General features: G+C 41.5%; 2 protein-coding genes across 8 annotated transcripts in view; both read left to right on the forward strand.

Annotated features, from left to right (window-relative positions):
- LOC119827355 (dimethylaniline monooxygenase [N-oxide-forming] 4-like) overlaps nucleotides 1-24,479 on the forward strand; it is a 47,176-nt gene that overhangs the window by 7,231 nt on the left and 15,466 nt on the right. Inside the window, exons 1-2 of one of the 7 annotated variants that reach the window (XM_038348985.2) lie at nucleotides 20,993-21,256; nucleotides 22,716-22,856. The gene's annotated coding sequence lies outside the window, so the exon portion shown is untranslated. Of the gene's footprint in view, nucleotides 1-20,992; nucleotides 21,257-22,715; nucleotides 22,857-24,479 lie in introns of those variants that run through there. The other 6 variants (XM_038348988.2, XM_042056034.1, XM_042056037.1 and 3 more) reach the window with 6 other exon arrangements.
- LOC119827123 (dimethylaniline monooxygenase [N-oxide-forming] 4-like) lies at nucleotides 497-13,340 on the forward strand. Its single transcript, XM_038348562.2, has 4 exons — nucleotides 497-1,216; nucleotides 2,921-3,108; nucleotides 5,342-5,694; nucleotides 12,310-13,340. The coding sequence occupies exons 1-4, from the start codon at nucleotides 1,151-1,153 to the stop codon at nucleotides 12,393-12,395; spliced, it is 693 nt and encodes a 230-aa protein (XP_038204490.2). The 5' UTR covers nucleotides 497-1,150; the 3' UTR covers nucleotides 12,396-13,340.

Consider the following 24,479-nt stretch of genomic DNA (forward strand, 5'->3'; position numbering starts at 1 on the left):
ACAATCCATCTTTCTAGATGGATGCTAGGATCCAAACTCAGGTCATCATGACTACATAACAAGCACTGTTACTCAATGAGCCATCTCTTGGAGATATTTTTAAAAATCAATCACAAGTAAATGGAATATTTTATTCAAAAAGTATGTATAGGAATCGAGTGAGAATTCAACCCATAATTTCTCAAGAAGCAATATTCTAAATGCTATCTGGGTTTGAACTCAGGGATTGAACTCAGATGGACTGCCCCCTCCAATGACTCTTCATCAATATTTTTATATGTTACCTTTTAAAATAATTTATTCCAGGCTATTTTGTTGTAGCTATTATAAAGGGAATTATTTTATTTATCTCTATATCAGATCATTTCCCATTGATATACAACAATAATACTGATTTTTGTATGCTGGTTTAGTATTCTATAGTTTTGCTTAATTAATGAGTCTTAAGGGAGTTTGAGGGGAATCCATTGCATTTTCTGTATATAAAATCATCTTCTGTGCCAACAATGAAAACATCCTTCTTTCCAAACTGAATGTTTTTCTTCCTTCTCCTCCTTTATCGCTCTAGCTAGGAATTCCAGTAGCACACTGATAAGTGGTAATCACAGGCATCTGTGCTCTGCCCCAGACATAAGCGATGCTTTCAACCTTCTCCCCATTTGATATGATATTACCCATGGGCTTATTTTGCACAACCTTTATTATATTCATGCATATTCACAGTGTTCACACCACGGTGTCCATACAGAGCCAGAGGACCACCTGTAAAAGTCTGTTCTCTTCTTCCACCATTTAGTTGCTGGAAATCAAACCCAGGTTCTCAGGCTTATCAACAAGCGCCTTCACCCATCGTGAGCCATCTCTCCAGCAGTTATCAGTATTTTTAACAAGGCAGGTTGTAAGAGATCCGTACATGGGCTCATCAAATTCCCAAAAGACATGTTCTTCACATGTCTTCTTCCTTGAGTAGTGATACAAGCAACGTGTATCTGTCTCTAGGATTTCCCTATCATTGTGTACTGCAGAATTATAGCTTAAATATTTCAGGTAACTTCCTCCTTCCCTTGCCTCAGGGATCCATAAGTTTAAAGGACAGATCCTACACAGCCAAGAGTACAAGATTCCGGATGCCTTTCAGGGCAAGCGCATCATGGTGGTTGGTCTTGGGAACTCGGGAGCAGACATCGCAGTGGAGCTCAGTAGAATAGCAGCCCAGGTACACTATTTCTCAATCAGTGTCTCTGCCCTTATCAGCATGAACAGTGGCTCAGAGAAGTTCTCAAGACCATAAACACCTTCCCGATGGGTAAATTATGCTGACATGAGGGAAATGAGGAAAAGACCCAAAGGCACTCTTGGTCTGCCATGTCAGGAGACACACTTTACAGAAGCTGATTATGGTCAATGGACTACAGAAAAACCAAGTGAATGAAATAGGATCTCACTATGCAACCTCACCAAGCCTTAATTAATTTCTCACTTCAGAATCCCAAACTCTGGGATTACAGGCAACCAACACCTAGTCATCTTTCTTTTAAATGAACCCAATCTATCAAAACTCTATGTTAGAACCCAATGGTAAGGATGTTTATCAAATGTTTTTATATTAAGGTTTCTATTTCTGTGAAGAGACACCATGACCACAGCAACTCATTTTTAAAAATATTTTAAATGTATTTATTATATGTTTAATGCATACACAAGCTAGAAATGTTGATTCAATTTTCTTTTTTATTCATTTTACATATCAACCACAGCTACCCCTTTCACCTCTCCTTCTACTCAGCCCCTCTCCACCCCTAATTCACTCTTATCCACTCCTCCCAAAGGGTAAGGCCTCCCATGGGCAGTTAACAAAGCCTGGCACATTAAGTAGTGACAGTACTAAGACCCTCCCCCCTCACACACATCAAGGCTGAGCAAGGCATCCCACCATAAAGAACGGGCTCCAAAAAGACAGCTCATGAATCAGGGATATATCAGGGACCCCTCAAACAGACCAAGCTACACAACTGCCTCCCACATAAGGAGGCCTAGCTCAGCCCCATGCAGGCACCACATTTGCTGGTCTAGTGTTCCTGAGTTCCCATGAGCTTGGTTTAGCTATCTCTGTAGAATTTCCCCGTCATGATCGTGACCCCCTTGCTCATATATTCCCTCCTTCCTCTCTTCTACTGGACTCCCAGAGCTTGGCCTGGTGCTAGAAATACTGAACAACTCACAAGTTAGAGATCTAGTTCACATGCATATATTATGGGAAAACTATTAGATCTCAAAGAATAAGTTTATATTTAATTTGGTTACAATTGCTTTTCTTAAACCTTTTAATTTTCTATTATGTTTTAAATATGTTTAAAAAAATTTCCAGATCAGAGCCTAGAGAGCTAGCCTAGTCACACAAATAAACGCTTGCCACAAAAACATCAAGATCAGAGTTGCATCCTCAGGGACCCCATAAAAATCCAGCTTGTGTGTACTACTGGGGAAGCAGATTCCTGGGGCTCACTGGACAGACAGCCTCAGCTGATATTTGAGCCCCAGGTGCAAGTGAGAGATCTTGACTCAAAACAAACAAACAAACAGGTAGACTCCTGAGACATGGCACCAGAGGCTCACCTCTGGTCTCTGCACATATGTACATACACACTCACACATATCTGCACTCATGTAGACCACAAACACACATAACCAGACAAGCATATGATGTCTACAAATATTACAACTCTATTTTCATAATTATAAAATTATATAATGAAGATACTATAAATCAGGTGATGTGTTTTAGTGTAATAATAGCAACAATAATATATGGTCATATGGTCATCTGTGTTAGAAAACCAGAATATAATTTGAAACATACCAAAGAAAAAGTACTTCGAGGTGTTTGATATGTGTTTCTCCTTCTTGTTTTTCTTCCCAGGTGTTTCTCAGCACTAGAAGTGGTGCCTGGGTTATAAGCCGCTCTTCACGTGGTGGCTACCCTTACAATATGATGCTCACAAGAAGATGTAATAATTTTATTGCATACGTTCTGCCTTCCTATTTTATAAAATGGGGTAAACAGAAGCAACTTAACCATGAGAATTATGGATTAAGCGTTGCAAAAGGGTACTTAAGTTTTTATTTCATGGGAAACCTTCAGTTCGTTTTCACCATTTTTACTAATATATACAAAGTTCACATCAGTGGAGTTCCATACATGCATGGAGCATCTGCTATTCAAACCCAACCTCCTTTTTCTCCTCTATCCTTCCTCTCCCTGATATCTTCCCCGCCTCTAGTAGCCACTATTCTGATTTTAGCTTCCACACATGGGAATGAAAGTGCAACAAGTTCCCTTTCTGTTTTATGTACTTCATGTAACACACTCTTCAATTCTCTCACCTTTCTCTGAGCTGGAAGAGTTCACTTGTCTTTAGGCTGAAAACCCTCGTGTGATGTGTGTGATGTGTGTGTGTGTGTGTGTGTGTGTGTGTGTGTGTGTGGTGTGTGACACTGTTATTCATGCATTGGTTGGTGATTATTGAGGCTGACTGTACCTTACCTATTGTGAATAATGCCACAGTTAAAACAGGCAGGCAGGCAGACATATCTTTGGAAAGCTGATTTTATTACTTTTGGGTTTATACCCAGAAGTGAGATAGACAGATGCTATCTAGCCTTGGATTTTTTTTGGGGGGGGTTGGTTAGTTTCTGTTATTGGCGGTGTTGGAACCTCTCTAGGCTCTTTTCCGTTTTGGATGGAGCACAGTCTACATTCCCATCAAGAGTGCGAGTATTCTTCTTCTTCCATATATTCACCCACGTGTTTTCAGAAAAGCAATAGCCATTATAGCTGGAGAGAGCAAGTGCACATCTCATTGTCAGTCTCATTGGGATTTCTGATGGGGAGTTTTAAATCAGCATTCCTCATTCTGTATTTACATGTATTTACAGAACTTTACATGTTCCATAACTACACTGTCTTACACGGCACTGTCCTAGTTCCTCCTGCCACGAGCTTATTTCCCTGGGACATTGCCCATAAAGCTCCACAGCAGTTCTTGAAACAGGTATATTCTCTGTTTAGTAACAACAGTAGTAAAGTCACAATGCTAGAATAAAAGTAAGGTTGAAAAATTCATTTCCAACTTGAAATTTGATTTGGCTTTGAGGCTTCTTGAAACTGCTGCCACCCAGAAATGCAGTGTGTGCAGCATCAGTGACCACAGACAGTTGACTCTCGCTGTATGTGACAATAAATGTCTGGTCTGACTGTGGTTAGAGGTGGGAATTTCTGAAATAATTCCTGAAAGCAGGAGTTCCTGACATAATATTTCTTAATATACTACTATGTAGAATTATGTATTGGGAAGAAAAAGAACTTTGAATTCATATGATGTCATTAAATGTGATTATAATATATGCCTAACTCAAATATTCTTAAGCAACATCTATTTTAAAGTACAAGGAAGGCAAGTGGCTGTTGACAGTGTGACCTCTGTCAGTTTTATAAAGACTATGTGTCTGATGTGATTATATAATGATGACATTAGCCATCTGTGTAAAGAGGTTAATGGTTTTTATTTTACACAAATAGTTTCCTACTGATTTCTCTTGACCTAATATAACTTTGGGGGGCCTGGGTGATATGGAACCCCAAGCTGATCATCAAATCTTCAGTTGTATATTCTACATCTATACTTTAAGTGTTTCTGTGCTATGGGTATAGCTCAGTGGTAAACCACTTGCCTGGTATACGTGAGGCCCTTGTTCAGTCTCCTAAGTGGAAAAGGAAAAAATGGAAGAAAAAGAAACAAAAGCACTGCTCTAGAAGTGAATTTCAGTGGACTGAGTTAAAAGAAAGTGCTGGTTCACTGCCTGGGGATAAAGTTGCCTGCTGTCAAACCTGAGAACCCGAGTCCAGTCCCAAGAACCCACAGGAGAAAGAACCCAGTCCCTGCAATTTCTCTCTCTCTCTCTCTCTCTCTCTCTCTCTCTCTCTCTCTCTCTCTCTCTCTCTCTCTCTCTCTCTCTCTCTCTCAGCACGCATGCATGTTTAGTGTCTCTCTCTCTCTCTCTCTCTCTCTCTCTCTCTCTGTGTGTGTGTGTGTGTGTGTGTGTGTGTGTGTCTGTAAAATTGCAAATAGAGTTTTGGGAGTCATTTTCCACATGCCTTCTACAAAGAGCAAGGAAACAGCATGTTTTATAAACACAGTTATTGTTTATCTGATTGCCAATTTCAAATTAGACACTGGTCAACTCACTTCCTTGACTTAGTAGATAATTTAAAACTGACTGAAAGAGTCATTTGCTAAGGTCCCTTGTTAACTAAAGTGAATATGTTTCTTCTCGGTCAAAGGAAAGAATCAAAATTTATCGTGAATGATGAGCTACCAAGCTGCATCCTCTGTGGGAAAGTCACCATGAAAACCAGCATCAAGGATTTTACAGAATCCTCTGTCATCTTTGAAGATGGGACAATAGAAGTCAACATTGATGCAGTGATCTTCTGTACAGGATATGAATTTTCTTTTCCCTTTTTTGAAGAACCTCTCAAAAGCCTTTGTACAAAGAGGATCATGCTATACAAGCGAGTCTTTCCCCCAAATTTGGAGAGAACAACATTAGCCATTATTGGCATGATCACCCTTACGGGGTCCGTCTTAGCTGGCACAGAGCTCCAAGCACGGTGGGCTACAAGAGTATTCAAAGGTATGTTTGCTCTATTTAAACACAAATGCATCAAATGAATCTTAAAGTTACTGTCCTACCATTTACCTTGTCAAACAGACATGAGCAAAAGTAACATAAAATACTAGAAGCTAACTAATGAGCAATTAATCATATATGAGTGTGACATTATATGTGGTGTGTTTGTCATTCCATCCCACTGAAGGTAAGCTATGCTGATTCTGTGAATGGAATGAAATTACACAACAGAGCTGATCAAATGTTTTAGATTAACTGAAGTTTAAAGATCCCATTCTACTCTAGTTCAGTCTTGCCTTTTGTCACTAAAAGCAAAATATTATATTCCTTCCAAAGAATGACATTGAAATAATACATCCTGCAATGAAATTCGAGGTCTCGAGAGAGTGGCTATCAGGTGGGGTAGAGCAGAAACACTGCCCCACACTAAGGCCTATAGCCTAAGCTACTCTCTCAATCCCAAAGACCTACAAGCAGGGATCGAAAAATCCTTGGCTTCACGGCAGAAAGAACTTCAAGATAAGCCAGTATGAAGCAGGCCTGGAGTTTATCAAACAAGGCTCTTCGGGACAAAGTAAGGTACACACATCATGGCTTTTCAGAAAAGTAACTTTCACAGCCATTGTTAATTGTGCGGGAATTCTTGATTCTGATCTGGTGAAAGGCTTCAACCAGATCCCATGCCCACATAATTTTCCCTGTCTGTCTATCTTGTCTCATAACTGTTCACACAAGCTTATAAAAAATTGATCTTGGGCATTACTCCTTGTCTGTTATTGCTCCAAGAAGCTAAAGGTCATGGAGATGCAGCTTGTGGCGTCCAGTCCCAGATTGAAACTTATTAGCTTTGTAAAGATCTCTTAAGAGCTCAGGTCTTTCATCTATATAGTATTTTTTTAAGGATTTTTTAAATGGGTACTTTTTTACAAAGCAATTAGCAGAGTACTTGACATGCCTTGAAAGTCCACTAGGCAATAACAGTAGCTCTTACTATTGGCATCTTACAACACCAGTTAAGTTGGCAAGCATTTTAAAGAACTCCAGTTGTGTTGTTTTTCAATATAAACAGCATTCACATTGGGACCAAACAGATAACCTTCATAAACAAAAACAGTCACCAGTAATCTCACACTGTAATTGCAATAGACAACAATCTGAATTGAAAACCCATGCTTTAGGTTGAAGCATTAACTCAGAGGCTAAGAAAACAGAACGTTCTTCCAAAAAAATTCAGGTTCAGTTCCCAATACCTCTATGGCAAATTATGACCAATTTCAAGGGATCCAGCACATACATATAGGCAGGTTCTCATGTACATAAAAAACCAAGTATTTTATAAAGCAGTCTGTGCTTCCTTAAGTTAATAAATATTCAATTTGTATTTATTTATTTGACTCTGTTGGTAGCTCTGTTTAATATGTGTTTTATAGTGCTGGAGTTTGAACACAGAGCCTTGCATTTTCCCGGCAAACAATGTACCACTGAGCTTCATTACAAATTTGATTGATTGATTGATTGATTGATTGATACTGGCTTTTACTAAAATTTTCAAGCTTTCTTGAACTTGTGATCCTCCTGCCTCAGACTTTGAGCAACTCAAATCACAGGGCTGCACCACAAGGCCTGACTACAAAAATCCTATTTGAGTGGAAGGAGAGGATAAGATAATCTTATGAGATCCTTATATTGCAGGAAAGGAATCACAAACATTCATTAAATTATCAAAAATTTGTATTATTTAAAAGGCAATTAAAGCCCTTTTACAGCACTATCCAAATACATTAAACCACAGAAGACACTTTAGTACCTAATGTTGTTTGTGCACAATGAGCTGTAAAATATTTATTCATATGATACAGTTGGAAAGACACAGTAGGATTGGTTCATACCACGTAAGTAATTGCACAGTCCATCGGAGAGCTACCAACAAGCAGCTCAGTAGACAGTCTTGTTCGTTTTTGAAAAGATAACAAAACCCTGGCAGAAAACCCAGCACAGAGATGTGTCACACCTTACTCTGAGGATAATGCAACACACATTAGGGTTGACATTTGGTACCAAGCAGGCAGGGCTGGCCAGAATAGGAGGATGGACAGGGTGGATTACCAGGGTCACGAGTAGTCTGAGGCCAGTAAGGAAACCTAAGGGTAAAGTTCTTTACATAAAGTAGGTCCGAGTAAAGCTTCACAAAAACCAAAGGGACAGAATGAGATTTTAGATGCTGGGAGTTGGGCCACTAGAGGGAGAAAGGTCAGAGTCCATGAGAATAGGCTAAAATTAAAATGAGCAGGGACAGGGTTCAAGGTCTGCAACTGTCCTAAGAAGGAGGCTTATCACCTCTCTAGAAGTGGTGGCACTTGGGAGGATGGAGCCAATAAATAAGGCTGTAGATGGAGCTGCGGGGCTGTGTCCCGCCACCTGGCTAGCTTTACCCAAAATAATTACACGGAAACTGTATTCTTTTAAAACACTGCCTGTCCCATTAGGTTCAGCCTCTTATTGGTTAATTCTCACATCTTCCTTTAACCCATATTTAGTAATCTGTGTAGCGCCACGAGGTGCTTGCTTACCAGGAGAGATCTTAACCTGCATCCATCTTGGAGAGGAGAAGCATAGCAACTGCTATGGCAACTGCCTGAAGCATCTCCCCACTGCCTTCTACCCAGCATTCTGTTCTGTCTACTCCGCCTACCTAATTTTCTGTTCTCTTAAATGTCCAAGGCAGTTTCTTTATTAATAATGAAAGTAACACATAGACACTCTTCCATCATTTCCCCTTTTTCTGTTTAAACAAAAAAGGCTTTAACTTTAACATAGTAAAATTACATGTAACAAAACAGTTATCAAGCAAGAATTACAGTTACAATATTTAGATCTATTTTATCTTTTATCATAACTAAAGAAAGCTATAACAATCTATTTATTCTTCAACTCCATCAAAGACTCCAGAAGGATATAATATTACCTAAGTTAACAAGAAATATGCAACTTTCAAACTCTAGAAATGACAGAGACAACTCGCTGCCTGGACAGTCACCCAAAGTTCCTCTGTACCGTTGGGGCATCCATCTTCGGCCTTCAGGCCCATAGTGTCCAGTAGACATTTCCATAAAGCAGGAAATTCCAAAGACAGTTCAGTCAGTATCTGCTGTGTCCTACAGATTGTCTTGCAGACTCTTTCATGAATCAGGAATCCCAAAGAATCATCTCACCTTTAGGCATGTTCATCAGTCCTCTCTCTGTGGGTTCTTTGTGTCCAGTTTATGCAACAGTCCAGGCAAAAGCAGTTTCTTGCCCAAATGGCTATCCAACTCCATAAGGATCCTCTTCGATGCCCATCTTCTTCTTGAAGTAGATTGGTGCTGCCAGGAGCAGACGTGTCTCATTGTCATGAAAAGCCCTAAGTTATTAAAACATTTAAATGCCATATTCTGTAGCCTTTGAAAGACATGAAGAATGTCTATCTAACTGAAATATATCTCTACATATCTAGAAAATCTAACATGACTACAAGCTTAACTATTATCAATGATTATCCATTAATAACCGATATACATTACATTTTTAAATGAACTACACAATCACAATACATTAATCAGTATCAGAAATACATATACATATAACAAAATAGACCTTAAATTTCTATCAATAAGGCAAAATTTATACCAATGTAAATTATTCATATCTGTATCATCTCCCCCTTTAAATGTAAAAGAACATTTATAAACAATATTTGGGAAAATGGGCGCAGTTTTTTCTCTCCAAACTGCTTCCTGCTGAATGGGGGTGCTGTTATTTAGGTCTTTCATGGTATAACCTGTCTGCTAGGTTCATCTCAGTTGGCAGTTGAGTGAAGTAATTTTTGAAGGTGTTCATAACAACCTTTCAGGAGGTCGTGGTCTATCATACCATATTGGGATAGAAGCAATCCACAGAGTCTCATCCTCTGTGAAAACAAAAGAAGAAACTCTTTTCCAAAGCATGATATCCTTAGATCCAAGTTCTGAAGTCAAGATACCTTTAGAACATATATGTAGGTTCATCAGCTTAGCAGCCCATACAATGAAATGTCTCTCTGTAATTAGCTCCTTTACAGTCAAAATCTCTAAAGAAAACAAAATAATATACATAATCCAGACTCTCTGTGAATTTTCCATTTTTACGTGGCTTATTTTCACTCTATCACTTTACTTTATTCTGTCTCTTTAAAGACTTTACCCTTTTTTTGAGGCATTAACTTTATTTTCTATATTTTTTCTTCTCTCTCTCAAGCCTACGTACATTCATCCAACATTGTGACTCATTTAAAAGTCTTTTATGTCTGAATCTATCCTATTGTGAATCTGTATTTTTTTTTTTTTACTATCGAGAAACATGTTTGATTTGCGCCTTTAAATCACTAAGCACTTAAGACTCTAAGCTGTGACATTCCTGGGTCAAAAACAGGTACTGTGAGCTTGCCACGCCCAGTCCAACATGGCGGAGCCGCTTGTGATTCTGAATTGGTTGCACCTCTGAGCTGCAGAGCCGCGGGCTGCTCTGGAGGTTGGCTCCACCTCTCTCCAATTTCAAAATGGAGGATGTACCATTTTCTGCTAGCTCTGGGGCCGCCAGGTAGGAGCCGCACTCAGCACTTTAACTCTGAGACTGAGCGTGCGGCACAAAAACTTTTCATCCAAGTTACAGCCAAATCTGACGCAGAGTACTGCACAGTCTGAAAACATCTCTCTGTATGGCGGCAGAAATCCACCATGCTCACCTAAGCCTGATTCCGCCATTTGCCCAGGTGCAGGAAGGGAACATCGAGGCATTGGCATGGTCTCAGAGTACTTTCTTTCCGATCCCTAGCGGGCACACAAACATCCAGTCCATAAAAGACATTGAAATGCTTTAAAGCCAGAGTATGTACTGGCGGCACAGCCCCAGGAAGCCGCATTTTAAAATGACTCAGCTTTTTCTCTGCCGCTATTGCCGAAACAGGAAATCTGTCTACGGCAAGTCCTAGCAAACAGCAAAAAAGCTGTGCTAAACTCTCTCTCTCCTTTATTTAAAGCTCTCTCAGGTTTTTAAGTGGATTTAGTCTATCACGTTGGAGCGCCAATCTGTAGATGGAGCTGCGGAGCTGTGTCCCGCCACCCGGCTAGCTTTACCCAAAATAATTACACAGAAACAGTATTCTTTTAAAACACTGCTGGGCCCATTAGGTTCAGCCTCATATTGATTAATTCTCACATCTTCCTTTAACCCATATTTAGTAATCTGTGTAGCGCCACGAGGTGCCTGCTTACCAGGAGAGGTCTTAACCTGCATCCATCTCGGAGAGGAGAAGCATAGTGACTGCTATGGCAACTGCCTGAAGCATCTCCCCACTGCATTCTACCCAGCATTCTGTTCTGTCTACTCCACCTACCAAATTTTCTGTTCTCTGGAAGGGCCAAGGCAGTTTCTTTATTAATAATGAAAGTAACACATAGACACTCCTCCATCATAAGGCAGACTAATGTCACATGCCAGCTTTATTCAAAGCCTCAGACAGGTTATAGTCTAAGAGATAAGAAACGTCACATGTGCCTGGTGGTAGTGTGACAAGCCTTTAATCGCAGAACTCAAGATGCAGAGGTAGGCAAAACTCCAAGTTTGAGGCCGGTCAGGTCTACAGAGCAAGTTCCAGGATAGCCAAAGCTAACTCAGAGAAAGCATGTTTCAAAAACTAAGACAGAGAAAGAGAGTGTGTGAAAGAGAGAGAGAGGTCATATGAGTAAAGCTCTCACGAGTTCAAGCTGTATGCAATCACAAGGACCAGCCATATGATATGTGGCAAAAAAGAAAAAAGAAAAAAGGAAACAAAACTTTTGTCCAAAAAGCATATAAAGGATTATTTAAACATTTAATTAAAACAGCCAGGGATCATCTGAAGGAAACTTACTCCTATCCACTACACCTGGGAAGAGCATGAAAACAAATTCCAAGAACAATTCCATGCCTTGAAGAAACTAAGGTCATGAGACACTGGTTCTCTTAGAGTATTCTCACAAGCACTCAGTTTTCTAGTTACTATAAATTCCTGGATCACATTACAACAGAGATGGTCCTCACAGCATGCCAGAGAAAGCACCTCTGAGGCTGAGCACTGCCCAACAGGAAACTTCCCAATAAGAAAACTACCTCCTCTAACACAGTTGACCTTGCAGGGTTAAGAAAGTGGGGCTCTAAATGTCAGCCTTTAAACAACAAATGTATTGAACACACACACACACACACACACACACACACACACACAAGAACCACACAGGAGTGTTACACAATATAATGTAGGTTATGATGAGAGGAAGAAGGGGGAACGTGGCAGTGGGTGTGGAAGAACTCCAGCAACTGCTGGAGCAGACATGATGACTGGTGTAGGTGGCACAGTTGAGCATGGGTCCCTGGACCCTCCTCTGGGAACCAGCAAAGAAGGTCCCGAGTTAACAGGATTTCCCCTCCAGGAAGTTCCCTGTGTAGTGTGGTTCCACGCCAACCTCCAAGGTAGGAGCAGAGAGAGGCCAGAAATGAGAGGATGCAGAACTTATGAAGAAGAAAAGTTAATGGCTTTCCTGTCGCTTCTGGTCTTGCTCACAGGGCTCTGTAACATCCCTCCATCCAAGAAACTGATGGCCGAAGCCACGAGAAAGGAGCAGCTCATTAAAAGGTATGAAGAAGAATAGAGCTCGCTGTGGGAAAACAGTAGTAACTCTGTGCAACTACCTGTGGTTTGCACCTGGGACCCTGTCTGTCTGCCCCCCCCCCCGCACAGGAAATCCAGTCTGTATGCTTTTACTCCCCACCTCGCAAGATTCGCTGGTCTCATCTTCTTCACTACTTAAACTCGATGAGCACCAAAATTCAGTCTCACTCCCAGATGGCCTCATCCTGGCCTGGAATGTAAAATATCATCATAGAATTGTGCTGTCTGTATATGAACATTTTGTGATGTTTTCTAGGCTGGGCTTCAGCTTCTCAACACAAGTAATCCTTACCCTCAGCCCCCACTTCACCCACTAGCTGGGACTCTTCCTTTCCTTGTCTATATATGAAATGCTTTCTGATCCTGTTCATTCACTGACAACATCTTGTTTAGACAGACATGACTTAAGCCTCATGTCATGCTCAAACTCCCCAAGATGATTTCCTAAATGCTTTCCTTTCTACTTTCTATAACAAATTTGCCCTCACCAATATATTATATTGCTAAATACACGCCCTCTTGCTCATTCTTATCAACATAGAAAAGTGTTCCGAAAACAAAGATTGATCTAACGTAGCAGTAACAAAATGGTAGAGTGATGAGTAAATCTTATGACTCAAGATATGTAGACCAGGGTGTGCTTGATGAATATTGCTTCTCTGTTTTGCCCATAGCGGTGTGATTAAAGATGCTAGAGAAGGTGTACTCGACTTCATTTCCTACCTGGATGAGATCGCTCGGTGCATAGGTTCAAAACCCAACATCCTACTTCTGTTACTCACGGATCCAAGACTAGCCTGGGAAGTTTATTTTGGACCATGTTCCCCTTACCAATACCGCCTAATGGGCCCTGGGAAATGGGATGGAGCCAGAAATGCCATCCTGACCCAGTGGGACAGGACCATAAAACCACTAAAAACTCGGACTCTTCCTAAGTCCCCTGAGACTGCCACTCTGTCACGTTACTTAAAAGTTTGGGGGGCACCTCTCCTACTTGCCTCTCTTATACTTTTCTATAAATCTTCACTTTTTCCTAAATTGCTGCAAGTCAAACTGCAAGGAAGAGTTTTCCCTAGCCGTGCCCTGTGGTACATCCCCCAGCATCCATGAGTTGGTCCTCACTGTGACATTGGAGGAAGTATCTGGGGTACCCTCATGAATGGATTGGTTCTGCTCTCAAATACCGGGTCAGTTTTCATAGTTTGGGTTGTCATAAAGCAAGGCTGCATTTCTGTGCATTTATTTGCCCTTCAACCTTCTACCATGTAAGGACACAGTACAAATTGCCCACCAGAAGCTGCCACTATGGCCTTGAAACCTGTGACCTCACAAATCGTGAGCAAAATAAAATTCTTTTATTTTACTCATTTCGCATATTCTGTTGTAGTGATGGGAAGTGGCTGAGATACCTAGTTCCTGGTTGCTGAGGTTTGATATCAGTGGTTGTGAGGGCTGCATCAAGTCACAACAGTTCTACCACAAGTGTCTTGTGTATGCCTCTTGTCTTTCCCATCATATCTTCCAAGTTTATTTCCGGGAATCTCTTACCAAAATTCCAGGACTTTCTACTAGGTCTCAGTACTTTCATGGCATATTGCTTTCTAATGTAGAGTCTGCCCCTCTACCTAAGGTTGTTCTAAATAAACCTATGATGACATTTCTAACAAAGTCCTGCTAGAAACAAGATGGAACTCTAATTGACTTCTTTGGGAGTTTTTGTATTTATTTTTATTGTGGTGGATATGTGTGTGCACATAACATGGAAGGGGCATATGTGTGCCATGGTACATGTGATAAAGACAATCAAAAGCTTGCTACAGTGGGTCACCTCCTACATTTTTGTGGGTTCAAAATATGGAATGTAGTAGGCCATGCTTTCAATGTAAGTACCTTTACCTGCTGAGCCATCTCACCAGTCTGTGAAGTTTTAATATAGAGATCAAGCTAAAAGATGCAGGCAGTGGAGGAAAATTATGATGCAATACCTATCCTCCAAGACTGGCAACAATGAGCTTACTTTCCTGGACCCTAAAGAAGTAAAGGAAGAAAGCAATTACTAAAATGAAAAATGCCTCCATGGAAAGAGGCGTCAAGCACTTGCAGTAAGTAGCCCTTAGCCAGACCATAAGGGCAAAACATGATGACCCCAAAAATCAAAACCTGAGGGAACAAAGTCTCTTTCTCTAATCAATCCCTTGGCAATATTCCCCAGTGGCTGAATCCAACCAAAATCCAGAGGGCACGTCCTCCCACGAATATTGTTTAACAGTCTCCTATGCTTTTCTCGCTGTGAGTGAAATTTTCAGAAATTTCCAGAAACAGAGGATCATTTGTAGGGTCAAAGAGCCAACTGGAGCAGGAAACAAACCAATACCTGAGCACCCTGTCTCTGAACCCAGAGCCAGTGAAAGAAACACAACCTGGATTTGAGACCTGAGTCAGGGAAAGAAACACCATTAGCCCTGAACCCAGACCCAAAGAAACATGCCCTGACTCTAAAACCATTACCAAAGAAACACACTTTGTCCTGACAATCAGAGCCAGTGAGAGAAATGTGCCCTGGTCCTAAGACGAGAGCCAAAGGCTAAAAAGGACCAACGAAAGAAACAGAGTTTGACTCTGAAATCAGAGCCTTCTCTGCCCTTGATCAACTAAACTAACCAATCACTGAGCAGGGAAAACTAATCAACCCCTCTTCATCCTAAGAAGAGAGAGGGGAAAACTCTGCCCCTCAGATGCTCTATATAAGCCTCTCTGCCATTTCCATTGGGGGCTGTCCTTTACTCCCAACCCCTGGTAGAGGCAGGCACTCTTCTGGATTCCTCCTTCCCAAATAAATCTTTTTCTCAAAAGAGTCTGGGGTGACGATCTTCATTCACCAGTGCAGAACAGCAGAACCTAGCTTGGAAGTCCCTTAGGGCACTGAGCTGAAAAACCTCATTGAGATGGTCACATTCCGGAATTGAACAAGGCTGAGCAGAACAGAACAGAAGAATATTGCTGAGACTCTCTCTTAGGAGAGCTAAGCAAAGCTGAGTAGAAAAAGTAACAACTTTTCCCTGGAGCTGGAGGAGATTTCTACATTTCTACAGGAGCTTTCTCTTTAGCAGAGTGTTACCAAAGGAAGTAACAACTTAGGCAGAAGAAGAGGAGGAGGAGGAAGAGCAGGAGGGGAGAGGGGGGAGGGGGAGGGGGGAGACGGAGGGGAGGGGGAGGGGAGGGGAGGGGGGAGGGGGAGGAGGAAGAGGAGGAGGAGTAGGACAGGAAGAGGGAGGAGGAGGGGAGGAGAAGAGGAGGAGGAGGAGGAGGAGGAGGAGGAGGAGGAGGAGAAGAAGAAGAAGAAGAAGAAGAAGAAGAAGAAGAAGAAGAAGAAGAAGAAGAAGAAGAAGAAGAAGAAGAAGAAGAAGAAGAAGAAGAAGAAGCAGCAGAGAGCTCTGCTAGAATATTTCTTTAGAGGAACAGAGCACAGTTTAGCTGAGGCAGCTCTCCAGAAGAATTGGGTTGCTATATCCTATGGGGAGCGCATTCCCCACTACACCCAGTTTCATGTAGTCTGGCTTCCTGACAAGTCAGGACACCTTTCCCTACAGGACTAAGCAGTCCTTTTGCAACTCCAGCCCCCAGACTATCTTATTCCAGCTCTACCCCTCCAGAGCTGTCCTATTGCAGCTCTAAGTATAAGCTGACTTCCCAATAAGTCAAATATCTTTGCAGCTCCAGAGCTGAAAGCCTCACACTCCCCTACCTCACTCCTGCACAGTGACCACAGCTCACCTACTATTCTGTCCTGTTCTTGTTCTTTTCTTGCTGTGGTGCTGTACTTTCATTTCTGTTCCTATTTTAAAAGACCCTGTTAGAAAACAATTTAGGGGAGGGTTTTCTCACAGTTCCACATTACAATGTATAGCAGAAAAGTTAAGGCATGCACAAAATCGTGTGCTCAACTATGTTCATAGCAGCATTGTTTGTTATAGCCTGACCTGGAAGCAGCCTAAATGCTCTTCGACTGAAGAATGGATAAGGAAAATGTGGTACATTTACACAATGGAGTAGTACACAGCAGAAAAAAATAATGACATCTTGAAATTTGCAAGCAAATAAATAGAGCTAGAAAACATCATATTTAGTGAGGTAACTCAGACCCAGAAAGACAATTATTATATGTACTCACTCATAGGTGGTTTTGAAACATATAGCAAAGAAAACCAGCCCACAGATCACAATCCCAGAGAACCTAGACAACAATGAAGACGCTAAAAGAGACATACATGCATTTAATCTGTATAGGAAGTAGAAAAGGACAAGATCTCCTGAGTAAATTGGGAGTGTGAGGACCTTGGAAGAAGTTTGAAAGGGAGGGGTGAGGCAGGGACTGGAGCAGAGGAAAATGTAGAGCTCAATAAAAATCAATTTAAAAAGAAAAGAAAAGTTAAGGCATGCACATAGGCCAATTTCCCACTGAAATTCTATTCAAGATGATATTAAGTTCTGTAAGGATGACAATTATAATTACTTATCACATGTAAAACCACATGTTGCTTGGCTTGGAGAAGTTTGTGGTTTTTGTGGGGCTTGGTGTTGGGGAACAATTTTGTTTTGGTTTTTGTTTAAGACAGGGTCTCACTGTAGTGGCTTTGGCTGGCCTGAAACTCACAGTGTAGAATGGGCTTGCCTTGAACTCACACAGCAGTCTGCCTGACCACTGTAATTTGAAAAGTATGCCACCGAGCCCAGCTACCACTTGACATTTTATATCTCCTAATAAAGGGTAGCTCCTTCTGGAGTATGTTTTTTTATCCCAAGCACTACTTCATACAAAGCATTTATAAATAAGTATTTCATTATTGAGAAATAAACAGTGACTTCTTTGGCTGACATTTTCATCTATCTTCGTTCTTCTGCCAACGTCAATGCCTCACCTCAAATTAACTAAGCTTTGTAAACAAGCAAGGACAAGCCACCAGTGATTATTCTGTAAGTAAAGGACAGTCCATGGGGCAGTTAGCAGAGCTTTAACTGCTCAGTCCACTGTGAGACAAGTGTACTGCTTACAGGGACTAACCAGGAGCAACCTGAGCTAACCAGAGCTAATGAGAATGGCACCTGCATTTCCATCCCAGCTCCATCATGAGCCTGGCACCTTGGCCAAATTACTCAGCCTCAGAGCCATCATCCATAAAATGGTGGCACTGTCAACTGGCACTTGTCTGAGACACACGAAATGTGTGATTCCCAATAAATTAACTGCTGATTGTGGCAGAATGATTTTCTGTTCTCTTCATGAATAGACTAGAAAACTACCACTCATTCCTTGTTGCTTTTCCCCTGTTGTATAGCCAGGAGGTATAACTATCTATTCCCAGGAATTCACCATTGCAAAACTCTCCAGCTAGGATTGCTCTTCTGCCCCTGGTCCCTATCGCCACCACCTATAAGCACTCTCTGGCGTGCAACAGCAAGTGAACATTAACAAAGAAGAATTTGTTTTCAAGTATTCAAGTGGCCCGTCTTTTGCAGCTGGTTAATATTTCTCGGTTCTTACTGACAACTCCCCAGTGCAAGGAGCAACTTCAAAACCAGCTAAAACTGACCAAACACAGATAAAGGTCTTTATCTATGCTATTGCTAAGTCTCTGCAAGTCCCGGAGGAAGGGAGCAGTACAAAGATGTCTTTATTAGCTCATTGTAACTTAGATATATTATATCCTGGCTTTTTCTCCATGCATAAATTCTCAAAGAAGAAATCAAAGAATCAAAGAAGTAATAATTTTTCGTGTTTCACGCAGCAAGTAGGAGAGAACTCAGGGACCTGAGCCCCGAAAGCCCAGGCTAGCTCACTGGCTGCCTTGAACAGCAATGCCTTTGCCTCCAGTCACCTCCGTTTACCTGTGACTAGAGCCCCCACCTGGACACCTTGGCACTGCCTATTCCAGGGAGCTGTCCCTGCTTAATCACTTCTCCTTGCTAATGCTACCCTTTGACCAGATCTCTAAATATTGTGGGTACCACATGCCATGATTTCAATACTCTAAATACAGATAGTACCTGGAAACGGCCATCACACTGAACCATTTTTAAATGAGAATCAGAATCTAATAGCACTCCAAATACAGATACTTAGAAAGCCAGGATAAAAACACAATCAATAACAGTCAGGGCAATATGTCTCCACTAGAGACAAGCTGTCCCACCACAGCAGACCTGAATGTTCCAACAAAACTGAAACATGAGAAAATGACCTTAAAACCAACTGTATAAAGATGATAGAGTTCCTTAAATATGAAATAAATACATCCTTTAAAGAAAGTCAAGAAAACACAGGTAAAGGAAATACATAAATGGTTCATGATCTGAAAATGAAAAATCAAATCAGTAAAGAAGGTATAAACTTACAGAATTCTGAAAATGAACATTATAAGAATTAGAACAGGAGCTACAGAGCAAGCTTCACCAAAGGAATGCAAAGGATGGAAGAATCTGAGGTACTGGTGATACAATGGGAGAAATGGATACATCCATCAAAGAAAATGTTAAATTTTATTCTTGATACAAAACATACAGGAAATCTGGGACACTGTGAAAAGATCAAATCTAAGAATAATAGGAAAAGAAGAAGTAGAAGAAACCAAAATCAAAGGTCTAGAAAAAATTTCAACAATATCATAGAAGAAAAATTTTCTAAAATAAAGGAGATGCCAATAAAGGTATAATAAGCATACAGAAAATCATTGGACCAGAAAAAAATAGATTGTACCAGAAAAGAATGTCCTCTCTCCACATACTAATCAAAACACTGATCATATAAAACCAAGAAAGATTATTTGAGGATTTAAGGGGAAAAGGTCAAATATTATATAAAGGTAGGCCTATTAAAATCACACCTGACTTTTCAATGGAGACTCTAAAAGCCAAAACAGCCTGACCAGATGTGCCACTGACTCTAAAAGACCACAGATGCCAGCCCAGACTACTATAGCTAGCAAAACTTTCAATCACATTTCCTAGATCATCTCTTTTTGATCTGCACTCACTAGTCCAATGCTTTCCTCTCCTGTATCTCCTACACAATCCCAGTTCTCTTCTAGTCCTCAGGCTTATTTTTTTATCAGGACATTGTCTGACCTGATGCCCAATAAGACCAAAACAGCCTCCAGGTGTTTCTGTAGCTTGCATTGTTCCTGGGGTTAGGTCTCCCTGCTGGGACAAGACATCAGTAATTGTCTTTTCCTGTAAGGCAGCAGCTAAGGTCATTGCTTGTGTATATGATTGGCCAATGTCGGAGCAAATTTGGATATAATCTGCAACATTACACAATTTCTTAAAAGGTCTTATAGCTGCCTTGTATACAGCATGGGTCAGGTAATTATAATTTCAACCCTGGGGAGTTCACACAAAAGAACAGCAAATTTGAAATGTTAAAAAGACAGACCACACAGAGAAACCCTGTATCAAACAGAAGAAAGAAGTCAGTCTAGAGCCTTGAGATATTGGGCTGTTTATCCCAAAGGACAGCATTTAGTTAAACTGAGCAGACCACTGGACTTCCCAGTCGGGTCTTATCTGTCCACCTCTATTCGTGTTGCCTTCCTGACTCCTTCAGTTGTTTGCATATCTGACTTCTGGATCAGAAAATGATCAATGAGCCATGGCGGAGAACATCCTTCAACGACAAACCTAGACAGGACACCATCACTCTGGTGACTTCAAGCATCGAGAGGAAGGACAAGCCCTGGTTCCTTGGTGTTAGAACCGCTGCTCCTTCATCAGTTGTTCTTCCTGAGACCAGGTGAATGCCTAGAAAGTATTTTATGTCCTCAGTTTTTACCAGCCCCCTCTGCTGATCCAATCTGAGGTACACACCCACTAGGGAATCTTGAAAGTCAAAACCACAAATCTTGAGTTGGAAAACACGAAGCATCAGGCAGCAGTGGCCATGAATTAATCCCTGCACTCTGGAGGCAGAGGAAGGCAGATCTCTGTGAGTCTGAGCCTGGTCTACAGAGTGAGTTCCAGGATAGCCAGGGCTGTTACACATAGAAGGCCTATCTCAAAAAATAAAGAAAGGAAGGGAAGGAGAGAAAGAAAGAACATCAAGCATAAAAGAATGTGGTGGCCTAGATTATTTTATCCTTTTTATTTTATTTCCTTCATTTTATTTTCATAGCTCCTATGCTGTTTTAAGAGGAGAATCAAATAGCCACTGGTAATTTTCCCAAGCTCCAGTCAATGAACCCATACCATCCATATATGGGCAGTATTACTAAGTGTTCCTAGTTATCAAACTAAAAATGAAGCCATTGTGTTGGAATGTGTTGGGAGGACGATGGAAGTTGTCAGGAAGCAGTGGGTGGATCTGATCATATTTCATTGAGTACATATAAAAATTCTCCAAGAATGAAAATATGTAATTAAGACAGAGAATGAAGTCAGGGTGTTCCTGAGAAGGATGAGAGTTTGGCGCCCTCTAAAGTCAGCAATGATAACAGCATGGTCTTTCAGTGCCTTGAAATTTTAGCTCTTGTCCTGAGGAGGGCGCGGGAAAGGGGCGGGACTCCGTCCTTTCCAATCTGAAAGTTACACTCTTAGCTGTCACTCAGACCTCCACCGAGATTGCGGAAGTGTCAAGTTTCTCTTAACACAACTCCCTGTTGTCAACAGCACGGTAGAAGAAGCAAGTGGCTTTTGTGTTGAAGTGAGAAGAGTTCAATCAAAGTCAGCACTCTTTTCTCTTCTTAAGACAAGGCTCCGGATAGAAGCTTCTTCCTCGTGTCATAAAACAAACACTACCCTTGACTTCCCACTATTGGCTTTAAATCCTAGAATCTGCTCTATGCTTGCAAGGTAAGTGTCCTGGGTTGTTTTGCCTTCAAGAGGAAATTTTTCCAAAAACTGTTTGTGCAGATGTTGAACGGAGAGTGTGTTTTTGCAGGAGTGTGCTTTGCTCCTGGAGGCTGTGGACTGACGCTAGCACAATAATGTTGAAGAGACAGAAAGTAGAGCAAAGTTGGAGGAGGCCATCCAACAGGAAGGCCCCGTGTCAGTCACAGCCATGGGTCCTTCAGTGATCCTAGTCTATTTGTTTTAATCTCGGGATGATACAGCAGTGAACGACCCTTAGAAACCCAAATAGAAAAAACCCAGGCAAGCACAGTGACAGTAAATTGGCTTAGCTCATCATCAAATGGCCATTTCCTAGAAACCCTAGTCGATTCTGCCATCTGCTGTCACCTGTGTTTTTCCACATCTCAGAACTGTTTGCTGGTCGGACAGGTATGAGGTGGGGTTTTGCTATTGTACAAAGGTCCAAATTCAGAAATTCAGGTCTCCCAGCCAGAGAGTAATACAAGTATTTCTCATGTTTTAGTGTTTTTACAATTGACAGAGATGGCACATTTTCTTAGCCCTTCAAGTTAGAATTCATAACTGATTGTTGGCTCTGGATTTTCCTTTGCTGTTTGTTGGGTTTTTGCTTTGTTTGAGGGTTGTGTTGCTTTCTTCTTTCTTTCTTTCTTTCTTTCTTCCTTAGTACCTTCCTTCTTTCCTCTCTTCCTTCCTTCCTTCCTTCCTTCCTTCCTTCCTTCCTAACTTCCTTCCTTCCTCTCTTCCGTCTTTCCTTCCTTCCTTTCTTGTGGATTTTTTATTTTATGAGTAATTTTGTCTCAGACATAAAACATCCAAATTTGATAAAAAGAAAAAACTACTTTAACTGTACATTTTCAAGAATTTTGGGTAAGGTTACATACCTGATTAGAGGCAGAAACCAAAGCAGAATTCAGATCTCTCCATCTCCATCTTCCTTATGACCTTCCCTTACTGATACAAATACATTTTCAAATGGCTACCACCATCAGAAGATCACGGCACTCAAATGCTAATGTTGAAGTGTACAGATGTGTCTCTATGATCAGCTAATAATCAGCACTAGAAAGACTGGTGCTATGGTCCAGTTTTATCCCATGGTCCACTCCAGACTGGGCAAAAGACATTGTGTCAGGATTTTTGCCAGAACCAGCTGCTCGACAGGACCTACCACATGTGCCGTCTGTATGTCTGCCTCTCTCCTTGTAGTGTCATGCCACAGCCTGGTTCACTGCTTTCATTTTCTCTAAGACTTTATTTCTCAGATCTAATCTCTGAGGCTCTCTCATTAGGATTCCACTCTCAGCTCAGTCCCTTCAGTCCCTGCACTGTGATGTCCCCAGGGCAGAGCAGTAGCCAGATTCCTTTGCTGTAGTCTGTTCTACTCGCATACTTTCAACTTTGCCAATTTAATCAACAACCACTTCTGTGTCTTTGAAAGACAGAGCAGAGCAGAAATCTGACCGCTTCAGACCTTCTCTGAACTCCTGCTGAGGAGTTCAAGTGTTCTTCTTGGTGAAGGCCATTTTGTTCCTGGTGAGAAGCAATCCAGGTGTTTTTCTCAACTCAAGAGAATCCACGGGTATGATTGCCATGTTTGCATGTGGCCAGGACCTACCTCTCCAAGGGAGAAAGGGTGGAAGGAATGAACAGCAAGTAAATATTTTGGATGGGTCATTTTATGTAAATAATATGATACTGTTTACACAGTCCATTAACAAAGGTATTTTTCTTATTTTACCAGCCTATCTGAGAGTGTTTCGGTTGTTGTTGTTGTTGTTGTTGTAATTGTTTTGGGAGGCAAGTCCAATAACTTTCCAGGAGCTACTATTGTAACTGTTCTATGGCTGTGAACAATGTGACCAAGGCAACTCTTTTTTTTAATTTAGTTTATCAAGACAGAATTTTTCTATGTAGCTCTGGCTGTCCTGGAACATACTCTGTAGACTGGCTGGCCTCGAACTCACAGAGATCTGCCGACCTCTGCCTCCCTGAGTGCTGGAATTAAAGGCATGTACCACTACCACCCAGCCAAGGAAATTCTTATGAGAGAAAGCATTTAATTGAGGGCTTGCTTACACTTTTAGAGTCTTAGTCCATTATTATCATGGCAGGGAGCAGGGCAGCATACAGGCAGTGGATGAGAACTGCACCCTGATCCACAAGCAGAGAGAGAGAGACACTCTGGGCTCGGCATGGGCTTTTGAAACCTCAAAGCCCACCCCAGTGGCATGCTTCCTCTAACAATGCTACTGCTCCTAATCCTTCTAATCTTTTCAAATAGCACCACTCCCTGGTAACTGAACATTCATTTATATGAGCCAGTGGGTCCATTCTTTGCAGTAATGAAGAGTGGCAGCAGGCTGAGCAGGCCTGCTTTTCATCCCACCCGGCTCCCGGCTGCCTGGCTAGCTTATCCCCGAAATAATTACACAGAAACTGTATTCATTTAAACACTGCCTGGTCCATTATCTCTAACCTCTTATTGGCTAACTCTCAAATCTTGATTAACCCATTTCTATTAATGTGTATCACCACTTGACTGTGGCTTACCAGCATGAGTCAAACCAGCGTCCATCTTGGAGAGGAGGGCCATGGCATCTGCCACAATTCTTATTCAGTAGCCAAATTCAAACCTTGTTTTGCTGCTTCTAAGATCTGTTCTCTTTTCACCATAACTCACTCTGAAGTAAAAGACTCACAAATGAACTTGGTAGAAATGGAAGAGGTACAGATTTGAAATGCACAATGAGCCAGGTATGGAGACACCCAACCACACAGGGAGTTGAACACTGGTATGTTTGGAACAGAAAGCCCTGAGAAATCCCTCCAACCTGAGCAGAGGGGAGAGGGAGCCTCAGTGACAGGATTGCAGGACACCTCAAGCCTTCAGCTCAGCAGCATGCCCATGCTGGTGCAACCACAAGACACTCACCTGTGGGTAGACTGCCTCACAGAGCAGTGCAGACATCAGCAGTATGGAGCACTGGGTTTCTTTTGCTGGACCCATGGGCATCATACACACGTGTGCTCCTGGTCCCACAAGGCAAATTCCATGATGCTGAGTGGTGCATGCACAGAGTTGCTCTACTGCAGTGTATGTATTAACTTAGTGAACATAGCTCCATTCTTCAAACTTCATATTTGAAAGCTGGAAAATAGTACCTCAGGCTTGATTGAACAGGTTTTTATATACTTCTTGACT

Source organism: Arvicola amphibius, chromosome 12, assembly GCF_903992535.2.
Source record: "Arvicola amphibius chromosome 12, mArvAmp1.2, whole genome shotgun sequence".
NCBI lineage: Eukaryota > Metazoa > Chordata > Mammalia > Rodentia > Cricetidae > Arvicola > Arvicola amphibius.

What these genes read in the sequence shown, in the direction of transcription:
- LOC119827123 (XM_038348562.2), top strand. Translation starts at nt 1,151, where the DNA reads ATGGTGGTTGGTCTTGGGAACTCGGGAGCAGACATCGCAGTGGAGCTC. An exon ending in GGATTAAGCGTTGCAAAAGG is followed by an intron (nt 3,109 to 5,341) that starts GTACTTAAGTTT and finishes TCTCGGTCAAAG; the next exon opens with GAAAGAATCAAAATTTATCG. An exon ending in GGCTACAAGAGTATTCAAAG is followed by an intron (nt 5,695 to 12,309) that starts GTATGTTTGCTC and finishes TCTTGCTCACAG; the next exon opens with GGCTCTGTAACATCCCTCCA.